At 40.0% G+C, this 25,344-nt stretch overlaps 2 protein-coding genes across 3 annotated transcripts in view; both read left to right on the forward strand.

The window, feature by feature from the left end:
• Positions 1–4,160: 4,160 nt before the first annotated feature.
• Positions 4,161–21,824, forward strand: LSMEM1 (leucine rich single-pass membrane protein 1). Of its 2 annotated transcripts, none has more exons than XM_087969304.1 (4): positions 4,161–4,540; positions 5,651–5,773; positions 17,142–17,282; positions 20,805–21,824. In XM_087969304.1, exons 2-4 carry the CDS (start codon positions 5,656–5,658, stop codon positions 20,951–20,953), a joined length of 408 nt encoding a protein of 135 aa, XP_087825430.1. In that variant the 5' UTR covers positions 4,161–4,540; positions 5,651–5,655; the 3' UTR covers positions 20,954–21,824. The 2 variants fall into 2 exon arrangements, with proteins under 2 accessions (XP_087825430.1, XP_026524799.2); XM_026669014.2 differs by having other exon boundaries at positions 4,164–4,476.
• A 119-nt stretch (positions 21,825–21,943) lies between these two features.
• The window catches only part of LOC148130107 (uncharacterized), a 75,545-nt gene continuing 72,144 nt past the window's right edge, over positions 21,944–25,344 (forward strand). Inside the window, exon 1 of the mRNA XM_087969300.1 lies at positions 21,944–23,526. Coding sequence (XP_087825426.1) covers positions 23,428–23,526 — 99 coding nt within the window. The 5' untranslated portion in view covers positions 21,944–23,427. The remainder of the gene's footprint in view (positions 23,527–25,344) is intronic.

Genomic DNA, 25,344 nt, shown 5'->3' on the forward strand with positions numbered 1-25,344 from the left:
TGGAAAAGATGATAAAGCAGCCTATTGATTAAAAACTGAAAGCTGGGAAAATGGCCAAAAAACTGCCCAAAAATGGCCCACGTGGCCATTTTCAGCTGGCAGAATGCTGCAGGAGGTATCCATCCCACCCACCCACCAATGGCCGCTGGCCCACAGAGGAGAACTACAATGCTGATCTGGCCCTCAAAGAAATCCAGTTTGACAACCCTGCCCTACAGCTAAAGTATTGGCAAAACTGTTGCTATACCACATTTATTGATTACATGGTGCCCACAGCAAATAATTTTAGATGGGGGGGGGTCGGTAGTTATTTACTTCATTGCACCATCTTCAAACTAATGGAATCTTGGAGAGAACAAACTCAGTCCTAGAAAATAGCAAGATAATTGGACTGACCTGTTGCCATTTACTGAAGTGGCTTACAGCAATGCAGCACACAGCAGCACTGGTTCCATTCCATTCCAAGTTGCTATTGACCAACAATTTAAGCCTATGCCTGAACTGCCAGTAAAGGATCCACTAGTCACTTTGTTGAAGGACTGGATCTCACAGTTGCAAAACACTTGGCCAATTGTTTGTAAGGCCCTGAATGAATGCTAAGGTTGTTTACAAAATCTAAGCCAACAAGAAAAGAATCGAACCTAAGGAGTTTAAAGTGGAGGATCATGTTTATCTGTCCACATGGGTCCTCCAATCCTTAAAACCCTCTAAAAAATTGGGCCCTAAATTTGTAGGTCCTTTCCTAATCAAATGCATTATCAATCCAGTTACTGTGGAACTGGTGTTGCCTAAATCCCTGAAGAGAATCCACCCAGTGTTTCATTACAGCTTATTAAAATCTGAGTCAACCTCATCTTTATGGTCAAACCCCTCCTTCTATCCCTGAAACTTTTACGATTGAAGGTGAACAGCATTTTGAGATTAAGCAGATTCTGGACTCCTGGGTCCATTGAGGGAAGGTTCAATACAGTGATGGAATTCAATTTTTTTTACTACCGGTTCTGTGGGCATGGCTTATTTGATAGGTGTGGCTTAGGGAGTCATGTGACTGACTGGGTGTGGCTAAGTTGACATCACTGACTTCTTTGCCCTAATGACCTACAAAAAGAAGATATACAAAAAGGTAGTTTATTATTTTGTGCACTTACTGCTTTCCAAGCAGTCACCATGTTTCCATTGTCTTTCTTTCCCACTTGGAACTGAACCCAGAAGGCTATTTCTTCCAACAATATCAAAATGAATAAAAAAAATATTAGAATGTGCAGAAATGAATAAATTAATTACAAATTTACAATCAAGGAGAAGGCTTAGAATACTTTTTAATGTAGAATTTCTTTTATCAATGGCTAACTAACAGAAACAGAAGTTAAAAATGTAAAAGTATAAAAGAAAACACCAATTATATAAAGAAAATTCAGTAAAAAGCATAAGCAAATATTATTAGTATTTGATCATTGTTAATGTGTAGATAACTTCAGGAGCATATCCCCCCAAATACTGCGGATAAAACCAGTTTTTTACTTAATCCCCAGACAAAGCCACTGCAATAAAAACCTTGGGTGCATGATTGTTGCCCCAATGACCCAAAACCTCACACCAGAAATCTCAGCCCTTCTGCCTTTAAGAAACCCCCAGGCAAACAAGCAAGGCAACAAGAAGCAACACTAAAGTACAGCCATTATTAAGGTAACTCACCTGGAAGTCCCCTTTTCCTGATTCCTGGTAGAATTAACCACCATGATAGGAAAGACAAAAGACCCAGGCAAGAACAAAAACAGAGCAATCATGAACACTTGAAACTCATCAAGCAGGCTCAGTTCCAGAAATCTCAACATGTTAGCAACAGCTTTACTAATAGCAAAGCGTTATACACTAAAACAAGTTATCAATTTTCTTAGAAAGTAAAGTTGCTTGTCTCATAAAAGCAGCTGGACTTCATGTAAACTGTCCCCTGCCTGCTTCAAGCATCAACTTCATAAAATGCTAGGACATGTTCTTATCATAACTACACAACTGAAAAAAAACAAAACACTGTAACTGGATTGTAAGCAGACCCACAAAACTATACAACTGAAAAGAACAACTATCACATTTACACGCACACACTCTCACAAAGCAGATACAGCTGGAAAAATCTAAAAATATAGCTTTAATTAATTTATAGGCACATAACATCTCACACAACTTAATTTAAAAGAACTTACATACACACACAATGACAATCTCACAAAGCAGCTGCTTTCTAAAAATAGAAAAGCAGCTAAAATTTCCCAAATTTTATATGACTATTTCCTAAAAAAAAAAATCCTAAACAAAAGTAAAATTTCCTAAATTTTTTTAACACACTGTTGTTTTTTTTTAAAAAAAAACATCCAGTGGTCTTCAAATCTGACAGCTTTAAGACTTGTGGACTTCAACTCCCTGAATTCCTCCTCCAGTCATGTTAGCTCAGGAATTCTGGGAGTTGAAGTCCACAAGTCTTAAACTTGCCAAGTTTGGAGACCCTTGGTTTAAATCATGAAAAAAAAGGACGCTTACTTATCCAATTGAAGAAAGCAGGCAGGTAGAATCAGTTGATCGCCAATGAGCTGGATGCAGAGACGGGCAGTACAAGCAAGGCAAGAGCAGCAGCAAAGGGTAGTGGCCACAGCTGGCAAGAAGCTCCAGGGGCATTCTGAAGCCCAGCGCCTGGGTTGGACAGCCGCAATGACTAGCAACTGTCCCACAAGGGACCCCCGGTGGCTTGGGCAGCTACACCAGGCCATGGCCTGTAGGCCCCAGCTGCTGGAGGCTTTCGGAAGCCCAGGGTTGAGCCCAGGTGGTGGGAAGAAGTGGCCCCTGGTTTTGGAAGCCTGGGGCCAGATGGCAGGGGCTAGCGAGTCAGTGTTCGCCTGGTACTGTATGCAGGAGGAGGCAGGTCCAATGCAGGCAATGTGGAAAAGTAGACTCAACTCAAGTCAGCTTAGGCAGGCAAGCCACAGAGAAGACTAGCATGCGCAAGCGATCAGGCCACATGGAGAAGTGTTTTTATAGGGGTGGGCTTGGGATGGGTGGAGCGAGCGGTGAGCATGCAGGCGGGGCAAGCGAGGGGTGGGAGGGCAGCCAGGCAGAGCAAGCAAGCAAGTGGTGACCATCGGGGGACCGGGCGACCAGTTTGGGGGCATGGCCAGCCAGAAGTCGCTACCGGTTTGGCGACCCACACCAAATTCTTGCTACTGGTTCGCCTGAACTGGTGTGAACCAGGTGAATACACCACTGGTTCAATACCTAGTGGCATGGAAGGATTTCCTGGGTTCTCAAAGTGAGTGGGTTGGTAAATCTCATGTCTTTACATTGCTTAAATGCTTCCACACCCAATATCCTAACAAACTGAAATGACCATATTTTCCTTGTTTGTTTTTGCCTTTTCCTTTTGCAGATGCAGATCTCCTTCTTCTAGAGGGGCAGTATGTCAGGTCCCTGTCAGAGCGTTGCCATGCTGGACAGGAGAGGGGAGGCATTAGAAATAGTTTCCATACTTTTACTTTTGCTGTAATTGCTTGGGAGCTTGAGGGAGGAGAGGTTCATACAATTTCCACCGACCCTTCCTGACTGGTTTGTGCTGAGTGTTCAAGACCGCCATGGTCCAAGGATGTCATCTTCTCCACCATGCTGCCTCAATGAAGTCAAAACACCTTTGCAGCAAATCATTGACTAATTATGGGCACTGTGTATTTGGGTGGGGGCTGAAAGGGAAAATTAGCTTTACGCTTTGCGCCTGATTCTCAGACTGCCTGGCTTTTCTGCAATCACTATCTCTCAGTAAAAGTTCCTTTTGAAATGTGACTCATTTCAAGAGTTTTACTTTCTTGGGAAGGGAGTTAAGGCACACAAAAACAGGCACACAAAAAATACAGAACCGTTTTAAGGGAAACAATTATTTTGGGATGCTCTTTATGGCATAGATTATTAGAGGGACCCTCATCTCCTATAACCACAGACTATTTAGTAAGCTCAGGAAGAGTTGGCATGTTTCAAGTGGGTTTGATGAAATAATGCAGTCTATATTGGGACTTAGGGAACCTTCTTATGTGTTGCATACCTGCCCTCTGAAAATATTTCCCCCCTAGAGAACCATTTAGTTCCCATCCTGATAATGTTCTGCTGGTTTTCAGAAACCTGACTGTAATGAAGAAGAGGATAATATAAAGTGAAGAACATCCACGCATTTGCAAATGTGGTAAAATTAAGAGTGTTTTCTACAAGTTGGCTTTTAATTTACCACATCCAATCAAGTATTTGAAACCTGACAGCTTTGCAGAAACGAATACTAAATATAGATGGCAACAACATTCTGCTTCAGAGCTGAGCTTGTGGCTCTCATTAACACATTCAAGTGGATCTGGAGAAGACAAAGAAACAACATTGCTGATATATGCATTTTTCCAGCATTTTATTGTGAAAGAAAATATAAGATTAATTGAGGATGGTTTAGTTGTGAGTAATATTCAGTTCTCTAAGCCTTTAAATGTGTTAAGAATTTATTCTTTCATTAACTGAAGTAAGTATTTATTGATGTATTTATTGATAGCTTTTGCATATTAAAGTTATTGATGTGACATATGATAGTGGTAACTTAAATAATTAGTCCTGAGTCCTCTGTAAAGAAAGTTTCCATTTCCTCTGGTCAGTCTGAAAGTAAAAAATGGATATAGCATTATGTTTTTAATTGTTCAAGAATCATAAATGTATAATGGGATTGCAAGTTTTGGGTATTTCAAATGATATTTAAAATAAATCACCATATATTTATATTAGATAAATATATTTGAGTTAGATTTAAGTAACATCCTATTTCCTAATTTTTGTTTCATGCATTTAGGGAAAAATAGAGTACCCACCTTTAAAGTATCAAATAAGCTCAATACTGGTGGTATAGATTCAGAGGATTACAGAACATGTTTTCAAATGCAGTCTGACCTAGATATTGAGCTTATCCTGAACGGCTTCCAAAGGGACAATCCCAAAATAGCAACAACGACATGGCTATTGGATGTTATTCCTTTCCAACACATCAAATTTTCCCAAAGGAACAGTAACCCATCTGTTCTGAATTTAATCTGTATTTAATCAATGTTGCATATATAATTTTCTAATCAGCATGGCCCGTTCTTTATAATTGCAGCCTCTCATTACAGCCATCAATATTTGGAGCAGAATGAAGTTTTCTGGGTTTTATGATGTCATGATGTTTGAAAGAATCCTGTTTCTACAGCTTTCACTAAAGAATTGAATGTTTAATTGAAATTAAAAGTGGTCTGTGTTTAAGTTCTAAAACTGATGGCAAATAAGCAATCGATGAATCAAGAAGTAGCAGTAAATAAAATTCATATATAGTATTCGTATAGCATAGGCTGAGTAAGCAGTGTAACTCAACAAAATTTTGCAGCTGAGCAGTATAGATGTGGGGAAATAATAGATTTAAGGAATTCAGGCCATTTGGAAAGTTTGTATATGATCATTCACATTTACATATTTACATATATCTTATGCTGCATGACTAGGACATGTTCCTATCCCTCATCTTGAGCATGCTTGACTACAACAACTACAAAAATCGAACAATCTTTTTTTTTTCTCATTTTAAATAAAGTCTGTTATCATTTCATAGGTATCATGGAGAGTTCATCTGAAAGTGTCTTTAAAAATTCACATGAAGAAGGGAAACTTTATGCTGTTGATTCACTGAACAATTTAAATGAACATATTTCTGCAGTTCAAACTCAGCTCCCAAGTATGTATGCTACACAATATTTTGTTAACAGTTTTCCAGATTTATGTATACTGTTTACTTGATGGCATTTAACAAGATAAATATGTTCTCTGAATGGTTTAGAAAAATGAATAGAATAAATAATTAAACAAGAACAAGAAACTCCTGGTCTTCTGGATGATGCTGAATTGGAATTTCCAATAACATCATTGACCATGCAGGTCAGAGCTGCTGGAAATTGTGGGTTAATAATTTCTGGACAACCATTTTCCATCCTTTGAAGATTTCAGCACATTTGGGTTTATTGAGTTAAAATTAACTTCTTCATAGAGTAGAGGGTATAATACACTATATATGTATTATAGCTTTAATCAATATGAATTTTTCATAGTTTAAAATATTTCATTCAAAGTTTATAGCAAACCATGGCTAAATATTTTAGGCTACAGAAATAAAGATTGGGTCGGTGTGGCAGGGTTCGACCCGTCCGGCTCACCCAAGTCCCGTCATTTGGTCTGGGGTGCTGCCCAAGAGGCAGCTGAAGACAGGGGATCCAGCAAGGGGTTGGGGGTGAACCCCTCCCAGCTCCCCTTTTCTCAGGGGGGGGGTCGTGGCCGCCGCAAGGCGCCGGGCAAGCAGGCTGGAGGAGGGCTGTGAAAGTGAGTGCTCTAACCGGACAAGGCGGGGAAAGGACCTGGACCTGGGGCTGCTAGTAGACCCTGTGGGTCGCTGTCTAAAGGGGAAGTTTCGTTCCTCTTTCTCTAAAGGAAGGGCCTTGGTGTGGAAGGGAGGAAAAAAAAAGAGCTGAAAATAAGGAGAGGCGACTGCAAAGGTTAAACCCAAAAATTGAAAAGGTGTGCAACCCCAGAAAGAGAAAGGAAGAAAGAAGAAGGCAAAAGAAAAGCTGTTTGGATTGTTTGGTGTCTTTGAAACCTTTGGAAATTACTTCTGATTAAATCATCTGGGTGGTTGTTTGGAAAAACTTTTTTCTCTACACAATGGCATCATCTATGGATGAATTGAAACTTATATATCAAAAATTTGAAAGAGAAAAACAAGGAGGGAAGATGGTCTTGGCACTATTTTTCAATACTTAGAAATGGCGGTTTATATTTATGTGAAGCAGAATGAGGATGATGGGGACAAAGAAGAAGGAGAAGCCATCTTTGATGAACAAATTACTTTGACTGGAGAAGGGAAAAAGCAAGAGAAAAAGGGAAAAAGGTCTTTAAGATCTGGGAAAACAGCCCAAAAAGAGAAGAATAAGGCGAAAAGGGGACATTATGTTAAGAAACAACAGAAAGGAGGAAAGCAGAATAAAAGGGAGGTGGAGAGACAAGGGTTAAAGAGGACAAGGAGAAGAAGAAACAAGAAAGAAAGGAAGGGATGAAAAGTCCTAATGGTGGGGAGCAAGATGTTAAGAGGCAAATTTTTTTTAGAGATAATGGATAAGCTTTATGGTTTAAGGGATTCTAGAAAGGTACATAAGACTGCATTTCTATACTTGTATTTAGAAGTAAACATAGAAAATTAGAAACAATATGTAACTTAAAATGTGATAAAATGTTTAACATAAATTAGTGAAATTTTTGGTTAAGAAAAAGGGAGTACTGTAATGAAACATGATTCAAGATTGTGATGTGGGGGGGGTAATAATCTTTGGAAAGTATAAGTGTTCCCACAAAGGTATGATATTTAATTGAAATGGATAAAATGTTTAAGATATAAATGATTGTTAATATGAAGTAGAAGAAGGAGGAACATTTTAATGAAATAATGAGTTATAATATATGATGAGGGATATAATATATAATTATGGAAAATAGGGCTCCTATAAAAGTATGTGATTTAATTGAAAAGTAATGAGTTAAATGTTTAAGATATGAATGAATATCAATACTAATGAATAGATTTGTACTATTTTTGATAATATAGTATAATTTTAGAATGTATCAGACAGAATCCCAATATATGTCATGTGTTTTATATTAAGTATTATAAATATAGGGGAAAGAGATAAAGGCATCATACTCCATATAGTGTACAGGAGAAGTTTTCTTTTTTAAAGAAGAAAAATAAAGGGTTGGCTGGAATAGAACAGACAAAGAATAATAAATATTATGATATGAATTGAGAGGAGATAAATAAAAGAAAATAAAATTGAGAAAATTTAAAGGAGAGGAGAAGACATAGAAAACTGAAAATGTTAATAAGATATGAAATGGTATGTAAAATGAATATGAATTTGAATTTGTGTCTGTACCAAGAGTTTTAACCGGGACTAAGCAACTTTCAGATAAGAGATTTTTATGCTTTTATGTTTTGTTTTATGTGTATCTATGTATTGTTTGTTTTGAAAATAAAACTTGTTTTTTAAAAAAAGAAATAAAGATTGTAATTTTTAAACAATTATTCATTAATAGAGTAAAAGTAATACTGTATAAACTTATTTTAAAAGATTGGTTGGTATTTATACTATACATGTGTTTTTGATCCTGTTTGGCAACTATTATTTTTTATTTACTATAAGTCAAATAACCTTTAATCTGTATATTTATCTCTTGCATTCAGTGGTGGGATTTAAATAATTTAATAACCAGTTCTCTGCCCTAATGACCAGCTGGGTAGGCATGGCTGGGTGGTAATGTGACTGGGTAGGCATGGCCAACTCCATGTTACTCACATCGAGGGGCACTTCACCTCTTGTGACCATGGTAATGCTGCAACAGTTGTAAGTGTGAAAAACGGTCATGTCACTTTTTTCAGTGCCATTGTAACTTTGAATGCTCACTAAATGAACTGTTGTAAATCAAGGATTACCTGTACAAAAATACAAAAAGCTTCTTTCCTTGAAAAAAGCTGCCCTAAATACCAATCATTAGATTAGAAATACCTGCAAGCCGGAGTTACAAATCAGGCAGGGTGCCAGAGCACCTTGAGGAATTAAAATAGTTAAAATGCAATGAGAACTATCAGCAGCCAACTCTTGCTCATAAAGTGAAACCCTTTAGCAGAGAGTCATTTAAGCTCTCCAGAAAGAGCACGCCTAGGAGAAGCAATCCTTAGATCCATTTGCACCACTTAAAGATACCAGCTGGTCTCACCTCACAAGATATCCTAAGGAAATCATCCAGATTTAAGGAAAGATGTCGTCCAGTACCAAGTTGCATCCTGCCTCTTGGAAGTATACCCTAAAAGGACAGTGTCCGGAACCACTAAAGCAGTGAAGGAAGACACTCTCCCTCCTGCCATGAAGCAGGAAAAAATTCAAACATAATACAAATAATTAAATCACAACAGTTTAAATCCTTTTAAAACTAAAACCAAAGCCTTGTCTGGCTCATTGCCAGAACTCACACCCCAGGCAAGCTCAAGTGTAAACACTTGATATAAGCCTAACTAACAAAGAATGCAATTAGTGCTACAATGTAGCAAAAGAGCAAACACAGTAGCTGTTGCTTGTTAAACCAATTACCAGAACAAATAGACACAGGAACTAGCCAGATTTCTCAACCCTGCTTTTCAGGAACAGAGATTAACCTTTTGCCTTCCAAACAAAGCTAAATAGGGAAAATTATCCCATCAATTAACACAGGATTAAGCATCACCAACCACAGAATTAAACTTCAGCAAAAAACAGTTTTAGACCCAAACTGAGAAGGGTATATAAACTCACATTTGAATGTCAATCTTTCTAGCTAGCCAAGAAGCCTTGCTGAATGTCACTCATCTTGGTTCCTTGTCATTAAATGCTTCTTTCCAGCAGCTACTGTATGCTTCATTATTCGATTATTTCTTCAAAGCACTGATCGTTGCATCCTGGCTGGAAGAACTCCAACAGGGGAGTATTTCTTCCCAACAGCAGTGTAAAAAGCTTAAAACAACCCTTCCCCTGTAGGAAATCAAGCCCCTAATAAAGCAAAGCAAAGTACCAGCAAACAAACAAAAACTCTGGAGAAGCTCAGGTGACAGTTAAGTCTGGGCATACTGCCAAGAACATTTAGCTGTTACAATGTAATAAGAGTTAAGGAAAGCCAGTTTCTGTAAGCAGGGAAATAAAGATTAGGCTAGAAACAACACCAGAATGCTTCTTTCCTGCCTTCTTTACAGGATTAGTCCTGTAAAGTAAAAACAAAAGATTTCTTCCAACAATCAGTTCTCTGAACTGCTCAGAAAGTTAACAAAAGATTGAAATAAGGACTGGCATGCTGGAATTCATATTCTTGATGAGATTCACTTTCCTATTGTGATATATCAGATATACTCAGTGGTGGGATTCAGCTGGTTTTCACCAGTTTGGCAGAACCAATACCTAATTTTTTGTTGAGTTTGGCGAACTGGCTCCCAAATGGCCAGACTAGCGTGTTTGCTGCAATCTACCTTTGCAGCAAGCAAGAGGGTTGGAGACATGTGAATGCATGCTAGTCTCAAAAAAACAGGTTTTTTCCCCCTGCTCCTGGATTTTCACTGCCAAACTGTTTAACTTTCTTTAAAGTTTACTTGATGCCCACTGTGAAGGATCCGCATTCTGCATCAAGTAAACTTTAAAGAAAGGTAAACAGTTTGGCAGCAAAAATCCTTCCCTGTATGTGAGACCAGGGTTTTCCCCTGCCCCGATCCTGAATTTTTGCTGCCAGACTGAACTTCTGCACTAGGTCTGCAAATACCAAATGCAGAAGTACACCTGCAGGAGAGTTATGTCTCCATGCCATTTCCTAACCCTCCTTCCCCCACATCTCATTGGCCATTGTTAGGAATATAAGTCACCTAACAGCTATTTGGGTTGGAAATATATAAACCAGGATAGACATTTTAATATTGTCTCTTTAAGAGAATCCTAAAAGTGTAATTGGGTGTGGTTTCTCAAATGGCCATAAGATGGAGCCAGAAACCTGGGTTGTTTAGTCTTAGTCTTAGTCTCAGAAGAAGTCTCAGTGAGTCTCTGTTTCCTTCTGTTGGAGAGTTTTGCCATTCCTCTATTGACTGCTATTCTTGGATTTGATGTAAGTCTGTTACTGAACTGTTTTTGATACTGGAATTTGATATTTGGATTATCCCTGGACTGAAAACTGACTGATCTTACCTGTAAATGACTGCTTATTTTGAACTTTGCTTAAACCTTTACCGACAGTAAAAACCTACATTTACTGAACAGTGTATCTGTGTGCTGTGTGTGTATTATTCAAACACTACTCCCAAATATGTCTCCCTGTATGCACTCATTCTCCTAACAGGGAATTACCTCAACAGCCATCACCAAATGATGGACTAAATGGAGCTTAGTGAAATTATTAGGAAATCAGTTTCTAGTTCTATGCCACACTACACTAAAATATAGTGGATTAGTTTACTATTTAATGGGTGGCTAGAACAGAGTTTATACCCAGGAAAAACATATTCCAACTCTGTTGCATCCTTAACTAGTACCAATGGCGGATTTCGCCCTAAGAAAAAACCCATACTGTATTGCATATCCAAACTCTGCACATTAGAAACCCTTTTGAGACAGTTGTAATGATTGAGGATGCACAAAGCTGAGAGGGAGTAGGAACTGGCAGATAAGGAGTAAATTGGCACTCCACATGTGCAATTCTTTTTTTCCTTTTTTAATTTTTAATGTTAAACATACATCAACATACACAAACAGTGTGGCATCAGGGTATCATTCATTTTGAACCAAATAGCAATAATAATGTTAATAATATTTGTAAAATTTACATAATCCTAGTATTAATACACCAGTTTGTTTTGTTCATAGTTATTCAATGTTTCAATGTGCCATTTTAATGCCAATCACATTATTTGAGAATGCATAGTAATGACATCTTTCAACCTCTAATCTTTTCATCTAATTATTAGTTTTATTCTGTTATATAAACTGTGTATGCTAATATTCCCCCTATTGCTTATTTCTACCTCTATTCTAGCTTCTAATCAGACCATCATTACAAATCCTAATTTTTTTTAAATAAAGTTTTTTTTGGGTTTTCACAAAAACAAAATACAAATAAAACATCTTTTTTGAAAATAGCATGGTCCTGGGTTGAATTTCTTTATACAGACACAAAACTCAATTTCATGCTCCGTTTTGTATTCTATTCCATATCTTATACTATTTTACATTTTCTATATAGTTTTCCCCCTCTTTTAATTTTTTCAATTTTATTTTGAATCTCATCTCAATTCAAATCATTATATTTATACTTTTGTCTGTTCTGTTTCAATTTCATATTATCTTTTCTCATTAAACAAATTTTCTCCTGTAGTTACTAATTGGAGTATGACACCTTTATATCTTTTAATTACATCCATTCAACTCTTATTTAAACTTCAATATATACCTTAAGTTTATGACCTTCAATATAATACATAATACATAACTTCCAATCGAATTCTGCTTGGTACATTCTTATAATACACATTCTTATAATACAGTTCAGTTCTATCATTAATAATCATTAAAATCATCATCTTTAACACTTCTTTTCAATTAAATATCATATTTCCTTAAAAACACATATAATCTCCATAATTAATGTTTCCCTTATTTCTCTTCACATATGTTTTATAAATCATTAAATATACCTTTTGTTACATTTATTTATTGACAAGCATTCCACTGAATTACAATAGCTATTTTATCAGACATTTTAATCAGACATTGTTTCATATTTTCTAAAATTATTTCTGCTTCCAATATAACCATACTATCTTATGTACCTTTGCAGAATCCCTTTTTCCATTAAGTTTTCACCCATTATCTCTAAATAGGCCCTGTTTCTCTATGTTTTGCTTCTGTCCTTTATAACTTCTTTTCCTTTCTTTCTTCCCTCTAATCTTCTCCCCTTTTTACTCCCTTGTCTCTCTAGTTCTAATTCTCTCTTCTGCATTTCCCTCTTCTGTTGCTTTCTGATTTTATACTTATTTTTCACTCTATTTTTGGGGGGAGTTGTTTTTCCCAATCTTAAACTTTCCATTCTCTTTCCCCACTTTCCTTCCCCCCCCCCATCTAAGATTACTTGTTCATTAAAGGTGGCTTCTTCTTTGTCGCAATCTTCCTGTTCTGCAGGCATTTCTTGTTGTTTCTCATAATTCCAAATCTCCATTTCTAAAAACTGAAATACGAAGCCAAAAGAACCTCTCCCTTCTTGTGCATCTTCTTTGTACTTTTTAAGTTCCATTTTCAGTTCTTCTAAAAGTGGAGCCATTTTAAACAGTTTTAAACAACCACCCGATTGATTTTAATCATTCAAAGCAATAACCAAGAATCCAGAAATCATCAAGTAATCCAGATAGTCCCGAGTTATATCTTCTTATTTCTTTTTCAACTTTCTCTTCCTGGGGTTTTTGTTGTGATATTTCAGTTAGAATGTATCTTTTGGAAGTCTTGTTGAGATTTTGCTATAAGTTCTTTTTTAATTCCAGGCAGTCTCCTCCCTTCCAGATCCTGCCCTTTTATTCTTCCTCTCTCCTTTCCTGTTTTCAAAAGCTTTTAATTATTCAGAAATCTTTATTATCCCTTTGACTTTTTATTTTCAGCATTAAATGCCTATTGATGTCAAAGTGGATTTTTTTCCAATTTCTTGCTTAAGTCTCTTAGCTGTCAGTATAGGAAAAGGAGAAAACCAAATCTTTTCCCTTTTCTCTCTCCTTCGCAGCTTAAAAATCTTCTTAGGGAACAATGTTATTGTTTTTTAACAGTTTCAATTCCAGGGTACCTTATTTGTTGCTTTTGCTGTTTGACCCGGTCAACCAAAACTTTCTCTTCTTATCTTCCTCCTGCACATTCTTTTCTGGTCGGGTTCTTCTTTGTGGTGGCCATTTCTGACCACCGCTGCAACCGCCTTCGGGAAAGGGAGTAATAGCCAGCTGGGGAGGAGAGATGCGGCTCTCCTCAACCCTGCTGGCAGTCTCCCCCCTCTTCACCACCTCTATGGGGTGGCTTAGCCCCGAAATCAGCCGGCTCGGGGCGCTCCAGCGGCACACACGGATCGAAGCCTCACAGAGACGAGGTTTTGGTCTGTCGCTGAAGAAGCTCAAACCGGAAGTCCGCCAAATCCTAATGTTAATACACATGCTTATATTGAGATATAATCCTTCATTATTTAGTTATTTCATATTTCAATGCTCCATTCTAGTGCCATCACCATACATACATAATAATACCATCTTTCAATGTCTAATCTTTCCATCTAGCTATTGCTTTATATAAAAGTGTGTATTCTTATTTCTACCTGTATTCTAGTTTTTAATCAGGCCATCATTATATTAAAAGATATTTCCTTTCTATCCATCATATCTTGTCTGTTTTAATACTTCAATTCTTATTCCTTTTTTAGCTTGCCTCTCATACTCCTCTCTTGGATCTTTGTCTCTATCTACATCTTTACTATTTAGTCTAAATATTTCTCCCATCTCTATCCTCGTATGCTGCCAGGACTCCAGAGTGTCTGCTCAAACCCCTATCTCCTTTTCGAAAGTATCTTCCTGCTTATCTGCTTCCATTTTTAAATCTCTTAAAAAAAGGTTGGGGGCCACTGTCTTAAAGTACTTTTCCCTTTATTTATTTCATCAGTCATTATTATCTTTATTGTTTCTCCTTCTTGTCTTCTTGCTTTATTTGCTGATTTGTCTGTTCTATCTTTTCCTCCATTCTTTCTGTTGTCTCCTCTCTCCCTTATTAGATACAAAAATCTATTTTAAGAAATATGTTGCTATTTTCAATTCTTGTCTCAAAAATGCAAAAATCAGTTTTCAGTAACTGCAGTCAGGGGCTTTTATTGTTTTTATCCTGCCAATATCTCTGTCTTGTCAATCTGTGTATGTACAGTATATTAGCTCAAGATGGTTTCCTGTTTTCCCCACAAACATTAAAATGGTTTTGGAGGCCACAGGTTGTCCTTTCTTGCTCTAATAGTTTATTTATATCTGTAAAAAGAAGTAGAAGGTAGCAACTTTAGAGGAACCCTATTAGTTAAAGTACATATTTCTGTATACTGCATATAAATTTCAGCAACAGTTTTCAATATCTCATTATAAATAGCCTGACTGTTTAGACCGAGTCTACTTCTTATGTAGTATATTCCCTGACAGATAGTTGCCAGCCTGCAATTTGACACATTCAGCAAAGGTCAATCTTGTTTTAATAATTGGGTTTTGAGCTTCTTCTGTCTAATAAGTTCCTGATAGTCAGAAATTATGTTCATATTCCCCATTGTCTTTTCTCAAAACTAAAAATATCCAATTCCCTCAACTTATCCTAAAACTAAGTTCCCAATCCCAATCATAAATCATTTTGCTGAAATAGGAAAAAACAGAAGGTTTATATTACCATAGGAGAGATAGTAAAGGTCACGTGATAGTGCTGTGTATCACTTGTAAGAATGGTAAATAAACTAGATTCAGTGTCTGGAATGATAGATAGATAGATAGATGATAGATAGATAGATAGATAGATAGATAGATAGATAGATAGATAGATAGATAGATAGATATGCAAGTTACAAAATTTCATTTTCATGTATACTAATTAGTATACATTCAAAGTGACAATAAAGTTATTCTAATCTAATCTAATCTAATCTTGGAGCCTGTTAAGCCTGGATTCCCCAACGGGTGTTAAGGAAAACAAACTAAACAGAATGTACAGCGAAGTCAGATAGGAAGACTAGTTAACACGCAGTAAAAATACAGATACGCTTGTGCTATCAAAAATATTGTTTATTCCATTTAAGAATTATAGCATAGTCATATAAACGGTCCATTAGTCATATATCAATTTTAGTCAATTCTTGTCGGGGATACTCTATTTGCAAAGTCCGTGTTGTATAGCCAATGTCAGTTCACTTACAATAAATCCAATCTTTATCTTCTCTCCGTTGAGAAAATAAAACACTCCTTCTTCGGCAAGAACGCAGTCATCAATCCATCCAGTAATTAGTGATCAGTAAGACAGAGAGAGAGAGCTGGAATTGCCTCGCTTCTTATATAGTGCTTTTACAACCACACCCTTAATTACATTCTTGCTGTTAAAGTTACACACACTTTAACTAACAAACCATGATACCATATTTATTATTTTTACCCAAACCAGTTAGGGTAAACAATGTTATCCCTAACAGAGCCCATCCCCGTCTTCCAGCTCCACCGCACATGCAGGATGAGCCTCCCGCAACAGCCAACCAGATTCTGAGCCGGATTGCTTCAGCTGTGAGGCGCCTGGCCTAAGGTTTCCATCACCCAGGCTTCCTGAAGGTGATGGGAACTGTAGTCCTCTGCAGCTGAAGAGTCTAGCTGAGTGGAAGTTGAAGTTGAGCACACCAGTAAAGCAGTGGTACGCCCGAGCGAGGAAGTGTTACGAGCTTTGAGGGTGCAAGCATCTATTTCTGCAGCTTATGTGCAGAATTCATACCATGCCTTCCCATGGGCAATTCAAGGAGGCTAATTGTGGCAAATACAAATAATTTGTTTGAAAAATGAAGAGACGGATTACAATATTGATGATGAATGTAAATGAAAAGGCAGTTTCCAAAGCCTTCCTCCCCCACTCAGTGAAATCTGAATTGCATCCCAGAGTGGGACATCTCAGGATGACCAGCTTTCTTTCCAGCTCTTCTCCAAAGGAAGAGAAAGCCAGCAAAGACTGCGGGGCAGTGCAGGCTGCTTCTGGAGGTTGCTTTGGGGTGAGGGTGAGAGAGAGAGAAGCTAATGGTTGAGGCTCCAGCCAATCCTCACCCCCGCCCGCCCACTAGATTCCCCGATCCAGGGACAGAAAAGAGGCAGCCTCTGCTTGCCTCTACCCCGGTTCTCGACATTCAGGTCACCTCACAGCCCTAACATTCAGGCTCTAAACCTAACCCTAACCCTTTCAGTGTATCGTTTTTTATACTTAAAATGGTTGTTAGGGCAGAGAACTAGTTGTTAACATTATTTGAATCCCACTACTGGATATACTGCTATTCATGGATCTGATTTGCAGCAGTAGTTAAAAGAGTAATTTTCATAAACACTGCCTGGTAGATAGCCTGTGTTCTTCTCAATACAGATTAACTGATTTCTTTCAAACTTTTTGATAAACTGTTTCAGTGAATAGGCTGTAGCACAGAGTGATTGTGTGCATATATCCCATGTTTTCTATCCACATTTCCTATATGTACTTTATATAATTGTGAAATAAACAAGTTCTTCTGGTGTAGAATTATAATATTTATAAAATGTTACAAGATTTACATCTTTAGTTTATTTGGCTGACAGTCTTGTAAGAGAGGAAGCATTGGATTAAATTCAACAAATATGATTTATTTATTCTATGGAATTAGAACAATTTATAATATTTATTCTTAATGTCCATTATAAGACTTTAACTTAGAATTTAATTTTTGTTTCATAGTGGTCTGCGAAGACAACATAGATAGTAATGGGTGTCCAATAATGCAAAGCGGCATAAGATGTCAAAGCTGGTACTTTGTCACATTAATCATCATTTTAATTGTCAGTCTGGCACTTGTTTCCTTTGTAATAATCTTAATAGGTAAGTAATTACACCTTAATTTTTAAGATATTGATGGTAATGGATGACTAAGCTAGAATGCTTATAGCATGTTCTCTTCATAAACACAACATAAACAAATAAATGCATATTGCATGCTGACAGTATGCCCTTTAACAGTGATGTGTATATTCAGGAGTTTTAAACCAACAGAAATTTAAAAAATATTTTACTGACTCAGTATTCATTTGTTTTACAGCTGGAGTGATATAATTTTGGTAATATACAATAATTTTATTAACCTTCCTTCTAGTAATACTATTTTATTTGTTTATTTGTTTGTTTGTTTGTTTATGAAAATCCTGATTTTCTACCACAAATCATTTAAAGTGTTTAACAAAAAACATTCAAGCATTTGCAATAATTTAAAACAATTTTGAAAATATGAAAAATGCTTGTTAAATTTACTTATCATTATATTTGAAAGCTATAAATCAGGGGTGTCCAACCTTGGCAACTTTAAGACTTGTGGACTTCAAAGCTGGCTGAGGAATTCTGGGAGTTGAAGTCCACAAGTCTTAAAGTTGCCAAGGTTGGACACCCCTGCTATAAATGAACTATTGACCAAATTTTGGACAGTAAAGAATTCTATAACATGGGAGAATCCCAGTTCTGTGTGGATGCTGGTTTGATTTCAGGGAGAAGCATCATTTCTCTAAAGGAGAGAAGCAGAAACCCTAACTCTCTAGCACATCTTAAGAAATAGGAACATTTATATGTAGATCAGTGGTTCCCAAACTTTTTCAGTCCATCGCCCCCTTGGTACTACAAACTCATCCTCAGTGCCCCCCACCCAGGGTTGGGATTCAAATTTATGTGGGCATGGCCTAATTTGAGGGTGTGGCTTGCTGGTCATGTGACTGGGTGGGCGTGGCTTGCTGGTCATGTGACTGGGTGGGCGTGGCTTGCTGGTCATGTGACTGGGTGGGCATGGCTTGCTGGTCATGTGACTGGGTGGACGTGGCTTGCTGGTCATGTGACTGGGTGGACGTGGCTTGCTGGTCATGTGACTGGGTGGGCGTGGCTTGCTGGTCATGTGACTGGGTGGACGTGGCTTGCTGGTCATGTGACTGGGTGGGCATGGCTTGCTGGTCACGTGACCGGCTAGGTGTGGTTTGGTGGTCATGTGACTGGGTGGGTGTGGCCAGGTGACTGGCAAACCAAATACAAGTGGTCCTCACTTAATGGCCAGTTGTTTACAAGTGTTCTAATTTATGACTGGCCTCTCCAGAGCTACTTGACCTGCTTTTGGAGTTTTGACAGCCATGCACACACATACACACACATTCCCTTCCAACCCTGCCTGGAGCAGGTCATTGGACTAGAATCGGCAAAGCATCTCTGATTAGATTCTAGTAGTGAATAGAATCTAATCAGAGATGCTTTGAGGATTCTTGTTGATTTTTATTTGTATCTCTTTATTTTATGTTGCTGAATTGCATTGACATGTGTGTCCTTTTTTGTGCACAACCCAGAAGCTTTTGTGATTCTTTGCAGCAAAAATTACCAACCTCTGGCTTTGCTCTACTTTTCAAATGTGCTGCCACTGCTGCGTTCTAGGTGCCGGCCCCACAGGTCCACCCCATTGAGCCCGCTGCACCGGAGGGACCTGCCCAAGCAAGTCCGAGCAGAGCAGTGCACCAAGTCAATGGGGTGAGCCTGAGAGAGGGAAAGAGAGAGAGAGAAAAGAAAGCGAGAGAGAAAGAGAAAAGAAAGAGAAAAGGGAAAGAAAGAAAAAGGGACAGACAAAGAAAGGGGGAGATGGAAGGAAGGGACAGAAAGAAAAAGAAATAAAGGAGGGAGGGAAGGAGGAGAAAGATGAGATATCTATTCTAGTCCAATCACCTGCTCCAGCAAGGTTAGAAGGGAGTGTGTGTGTGTGTGTGTGTGTTCTTGTAATTTACCAATACATTTTGGTTTTGTCTTCTTCAGAATTGGCACTGTTATACATTGGGAAAAGTAATTTTTAGGGTGGAGATCTGGTCCAATGGATCCTGTTTAAAGCCTCAACAAAATGTGAGAGCTTCCTGATAGCCCTGACCATGGTTCGTCCACAAAACCTTTAATAGAAGCCAAAGATGTTTCAATGTGGAAAAGGGCCTCAGTCTAAACTAGGCCTCATTTCAATCTGATGCATCAGCTCTCTCTCTCTCTCTTGCTCTCTCTCTCTCTCTCTCTCTCCCTCCCTCCCTCCGAGACTGGCTTTGTTCTACTTTCCCGATGTGCTTGTGGGGCCGGCGCTTCGAACATGGATGGATGGATGGATGGATAGAGAGACAGGTAGGCAGGCAGGCAGGCAGGCAGGCAGGCAAGCAGGCAGAAAGACCACCCACTTTGGGAACCACTGAAGTATATAGTCAGTTTCGTTCTTTGATCCCAAGCTGTTTACAGCTTTTAGTCATATAAATTATCTTTAATTGTACCTGGAAAAAGATTCACATATAATTGAAATAAAATGGTGTGACGCTTCCTATTTTCCTAATTCCAACTGAGAGAGAACTGAAAAAGAAACTGATTCAAATCCCATCCAAGTTTGAGGAAAGAGGGCTCGGTGTGCGTGTGCGTGCGCGCATGTGTGTGTGCGTGTGTGTTTTCCTCCCTTTCCCTCCTTCTCAGCCACTCAATGGCATGGCGGCAACTACAGCACCAAGCGCCCTGGCTTCTCCTCGATCAACCTGTTCAGAGTCTTTCGAGATGCGGAGGGTGGCAGCTTTGTTTGGGCTCTTTTCTCTCCCTCTCCTCTCTCTTTCTTTCTTACAACCAAAATGGCACTGGGAAAGTTGGGCGGGGGCTTTCCATTTGCTTTCTCTGCTGTGCTGGGGCTCAGGCTGATGGGGCAGCGGAGACAGCGGTGGAGGAGCCCTGAAAGGCAGGGAGAAAGCGAACGGAAAGCCTTTCTGGGAACTCCTGGGGCTGCTTCCCATAGCCACGCTGCAGCCGCTACTGTCCCCCCTGCCTGGACTGGCCTGAAAAAGATGCCCCAACTTGGCCTCCTCCTGCCCGGAAAGTCCCAGGTGGTGGTGGGAGGCCCGGAAAGGCCCTGGGCAGTGGGGGGGAGGCCCAAAAAGGCCCGGGAGATGGGTGAGGCCCTAGCATGATGCAGGCTTACCTGTTAGTAGGGCAGGCAGATCAGGGCTGCTCAGCTGGGGCGAGGCACCACATGGGGAGGTCAGGTTAGGCAAGCCACGAGGGGCTTGCCACATAGCGTGCCACATAGGAAGGGAGGAGTGACTGGGCACGGCAAGCGGTGGGCAGGTGAGCTGCGCGAGCAAGCAAGCATCAGGTGGGTGGGGCAACTGAGCGACAGGGGAACTGGTTCGGGGGCATGGCCAGCCAGAAGTCGCTACCAGTTCTGTGACCGATGCCAAATTCTTGCTTCCAGGTCGCCAGAACCGCTGCGAACCGGCTGAATACCACCTCTGCATGGAATTTAACACAGCAAGATTTGTTTAAACATTTCTTTCTTTCTTCTCTTTTTCTTTTTGTTTCTTCTTTTTGTAACAGTACACACTGGAGAGAAGATGGATGAAGCTTCAAGAAAAATAATACTACAAAGAAGGAACATTGACAATCTCAAGAAATTAAATGACATGATATTACAATACTTCAACCAGATAGAAACAAGAGAGGAGGAGCCTCCCAGCCAATATTAGTCATAGAGAATGGTCACCTCCGTTCCTATGCTGCTTCTCTCCCTGTTTGTGGGTTCCTGTGAGGTAGCAGGAGAGATCGCAATCTCCTGTTGAACCCCAGGGCTTTTTCCAATCTATGCCATGGCAAGGAGAAGAGGCAGTCCAAGATGGCTTCCATGAAGGTGGGAGAGATGACAACCATTTAAGCACAGTGCAGGAGCGGACTTTGGTGAACTGTATGTGAACTGGGTGAGAAGAATTCTTTTTATTTTAACCCCAAAAGAGTATCTAGGAAAAGAGAGGTTCACAAGAATTTTTAAACAGCAGCAAAATAACACTTTCGAAACGCTGGAATTACTCACTTAAAAACTAACATTATTTTAAGAGGCAAAAAATGCTTAAAAGAAACTTTAAAATATAAAAAACCTGGAAAATAGCTGAAAGGTGATCCTTGGGAGGAACTACCTGTTATATTTGTATTCCTAAACCACCAAGATTTATCCAAAAATCAGCTGTTTTTGATATATGGTTTAATGTTGGAACTTGGAAGGACTGCCATCTACTGGAAGAAGAAGGGTACTATAGCATGAGACCCTCTAATTAAAGTGTATGACCTTGATTTTATCTCAGAAGATGATTTGGATATTTTGAATTACTAAGTGAGTTTCACTTCCTTTTTGAAGATTTTAAAGACAAACTAAATTGATAGCAATTAAACACTATCAAAATTGGTTATTGGACTGAGGATTCAAAAGATTGGAGAAAACACAGTGGATCAATTTGGATTTGGACAATTAATACTATCTGACAGAAAATCACACGAGGCCAAAGAAGGAAAGGAATAGAAGAAAAGAGAAAAGTAGGGAAATTAAATAAGATGTCAACTCAAAAATATTTCTCTGGTTTTTTAAGAGTTGTCAGCAGAAAGGGAGGGGGGGGGAGTAATGCATACCTCAAATATTTTCATAGATAATTGCTAGGTGGCCGAAGCTTCTGGCGCACAAGATTATTACTGGAGAGCATGATTGATGACTCTGGGCTATGGATGTGTCCCATTGGAAAATATACATCCAGGGGGTGGGGGAAGACCAGGGTGAGATGAATGATGTGACTCAGTGTCGGCTGCACCCAGGTAATGCCGACAAGTTCACTCCTAATAAATGATTTTTTTAAAACTCTGAGAGATGTGGCTAGAGACTCGTGATTCAAATGGGCTGGATTGTCAGAACCCTGACATCCAGCTGACACTCACAATAAATCAGCGACTGGAGTCCTGGGTCCCGGCCTCTCCGATCGCTGCCCGACATCTGGGGTACGTGGAGAGAAATTCAGGCAGCCATGGCAGAGATCGAGTTATCAGGAGGAGAAATAGACTTGGCCTCCATCCAGAAGCAAACATAAGCTGATAATTAAAGCTGGAGATCAGCCTTCCTTGAATTCTGAAGCAAAGGGACCGGCTCGCGGGGAAGAAAGAAACCCAGATAAGTACTGGGGGGAAAAGAAAATTCCTAAAGCCTCTGAGGCTGAGTTTCCCCATCCCCAGGCCCAAAATGGGAGAAGGCCCTTGAGTGAACTGGGAAGAGTGGATTGGATGTGGGACTGGGCATAGGCCAGGGCCCCAAATTTCCTGATGGAATCCCAGGGAAGACCCATGGAGCAACTGGGGGAGGAATTTGACCGGGATGATGGCCCATCATGCTGCCCAAACCAGAGGGGAGTTTTTACCAAGCCCTTTAAAGTGAGGAGTAGCAGGAGAGGCTACAGCCCTCCTTCTTCACCCACCAGAAGGAAAAGGAGTCAGAAGCTACAGCCAGTGCCTCCTCCATGCAACAGGCAGCCCCCTCCTCCTGTGCGAAGTAGAGCCAGGGAAGAAGGCCAGCCACCTCGAGCGCAGGATTACACAGGGGGACAGGAGGAGGGAGGAACAGTGCTCAATGAACCTCCCCAATTCAGGGAGAAATTTGATGGGGACCCAGACTAGCTAGCTTTATTCCTTGACTCAGTTGAGATCCACCTAGAATGCTATTGACACCTCCACCCCTCCCCTAGAGCCATGGTGAGCGCCATTTCTGAGAGATTGGAGGGAGAAGCAAGAGGATGGCTAGCAACCTTCCACAAGGGAAGCCCCCCCCCCAAATGCAGGACGTAGATGACTTCCTACTTTTGTGAAGGCAAGGACAAGTTCCACAATCTCTAAAGTTAACTAGTTTATTGATTAAGCAACAGGTTGCTGTGGTAGCTGCTGAGTGAGAGGATCAGCTGATGGGCAGCAGGCAACAGCTGACGCCGTCCAACAGCTCCCTTTTATAGCATTTGCTGTCAGATGGCTCAGCCAATAGGAACAGTCTCCGGCTCCTGCTCATAGAGCAGACCCTGATGGGAGGCTACATTGAATGTAACACTCCTCCCCACCAATTAGGCGCACGCATAGTCATTTAGGTAAGTGGGGCGTTGCCTAGCTCGCCTCAACCTATGCAGTTCAGCCTGTACCACTGATGGGGGAGGATCAATTGCAGGATCAGCAGTCGCCAACAGGGGCAGTGTTGGACCCTTCTCCGTGGCTGACTTGGACTCGCACAGGGAAACTTCAAATGGTAGGTCAGCTTCTTGTTGCGGCTCGTCGAATGTTACTTCATATCTTGGAATGTCGTCCTCCTCGTCCTTGAATTATCGAGCCTCGGCCTGCTCGCTGTCTGATGGGTCTGCTGGAACCCCACCCCACTCTCAAATGGTCTATATGTCGACACCATACCCGGCCATCCGACAAACTTATTTTATAAGTTTTCGGGCCTGTAGCTGCTAATATTTTGCCTGGTAGCCACAAAGGATTACCTAGAAAATTTCTGGCGTATACTAAGTCCTCAACCTGGAAAGACCTCACCTTTCTGAATGATTCTAATGGAATGGTAGGGGCATAACTAGAGTGGAGCCTGTCCAGGTTGTTCCTAAGCTTTTGTCCCATTAACAACTCTGCTGGGGAGCAATTGGTTACTATACTGGGGGTAATATGCTGCATCAGTAAGTACTTTGCTAATTTAGAATGCCAGTCTTTGCCCTCTAACCGCCCCAGGACTTCTTTGGCCGCCCTCACAGCTCTCTTTGCTTGGCCATTTGAAGCCGGATGATAAGGAGCGATGAGCGCGTGCCTTATACCCCTTCTAGCCAAGAACAGCTTAAAATTAGCCGCGGTGAATTGCAGACCTGGATGTCGGGGAATCCATGGGTTGCCAAAAAGTGATCTAGCGCCTTGATAATGGCTTCAGATGTGATCGTGTGCAGGAGGGTCAGCTCCACCCACTTAGAATAAGAGTCCACTAGGAAAGTGTGGCCCTGGAAGGGTCCTGCAAGGTCAATATGGACCCTCGCCTATGGAGATTTAGCTGACTCCCATTCTCCAGGGTCAGCAGCTGGAGGGGCAGACCTAGAGGATTGGAATGCCTGACAGGTTCTGACCTTTGTGGTGATGTCAGAGTCTATGCCGGGTGTTAGGTATAACATTGATACCAAATATGGTTTGGGTGAATAAATATATAAAACTTAGATGTCATGGTTTAAGTGCTTATCACTTTAAGCACAATGCAGCAGGCAATTAGCCGATTAAAGGGTGCGGTTAGAAGTTACAATATAAGGAAGCATTAGAAGCTGGAAAGCTTACTGTCTGTAACTGTAACTGTGTGCTGCTGCAGTAACTGTGTGTTACTGTGACTAACTGTGATTACTGACTGTGAGTGCCTGTGACTGAACTGTTTTTGTTTGCTACTGTTTGCTGAATATCCAGCGTTTGTTTCTCTGGAGAGTGAAACCGGAGGAGGAGAAGATATCTTTATCGGCTGATAAAGATATTGCAAGAACTCTTAACTTGGACTATACTAGTGAGTCTTACTGGATGGAAATACTGTGAATGACTTAATGGACTGAATGACAATTCTTAAACTCTAACTGGATTAAAAACTATTTAAACTACAAACAGTGTTTGTGTTCAGTGTGTGTATACTCTGGGGCCTTTCCGCTCTCCTTTGGTTGCCTGGCTTGACTACTGCTGCAATATTCTTCTAGGGGTTAATCCCCAAACCCTAACATTGGTTATGGGCCCAGCAGCATAGTCTAACTAACCAGGATATAGCAGAGAGAGTTGGTGTGAGTTGCACATTACTGTAAAAACAAACTGTTTTAATTAGTTTAAAATAGTCAAAATATCTGAAGAGTAATGGCACAAGTAAATTTGTCACAACTGTCCATGATATCCAGGCTGGATGGAACAAACTATGTTTCATGGTCAATGAAATGTAGTTTACTTCTATGAGAAGGTTTGTGGGACATTATAGCAAACCCACCAGATGTGAGTAGCTGGGATCCTGCTAATGATGATGATAAAGAAAAGTTACAAGACTTTAAACTGAAGAATGAGCAGG

The sequence above is a fragment of the Notechis scutatus genome, chromosome 6, assembly GCF_049901735.1.
Source record: "Notechis scutatus isolate UNSWTSFEM ecotype Mainland chromosome 6, rNotScu1.2, whole genome shotgun sequence".
NCBI lineage: Eukaryota > Metazoa > Chordata > Lepidosauria > Squamata > Elapidae > Notechis > Notechis scutatus.

Coding starts and splice junctions, on each gene's coding strand:
- LSMEM1 (XM_087969304.1), top strand. CDS start 5,656: ATGGAGAGTTCATCTGAAAGTGTCTTTAAAAATTCACATGAAGAAGGG. Junction 5,774..17,141: donor AGTTCAAACTCAGCTCCCAA/GTATGTATGCTA, acceptor TTTGTTTCATAG/TGGTCTGCGAAGACAACATA. Junction 17,283..20,804: donor CTTTGTAATAATCTTAATAG/GTAAGTAATTAC, acceptor TTTTTGTAACAG/TACACACTGGAGAGAAGATG.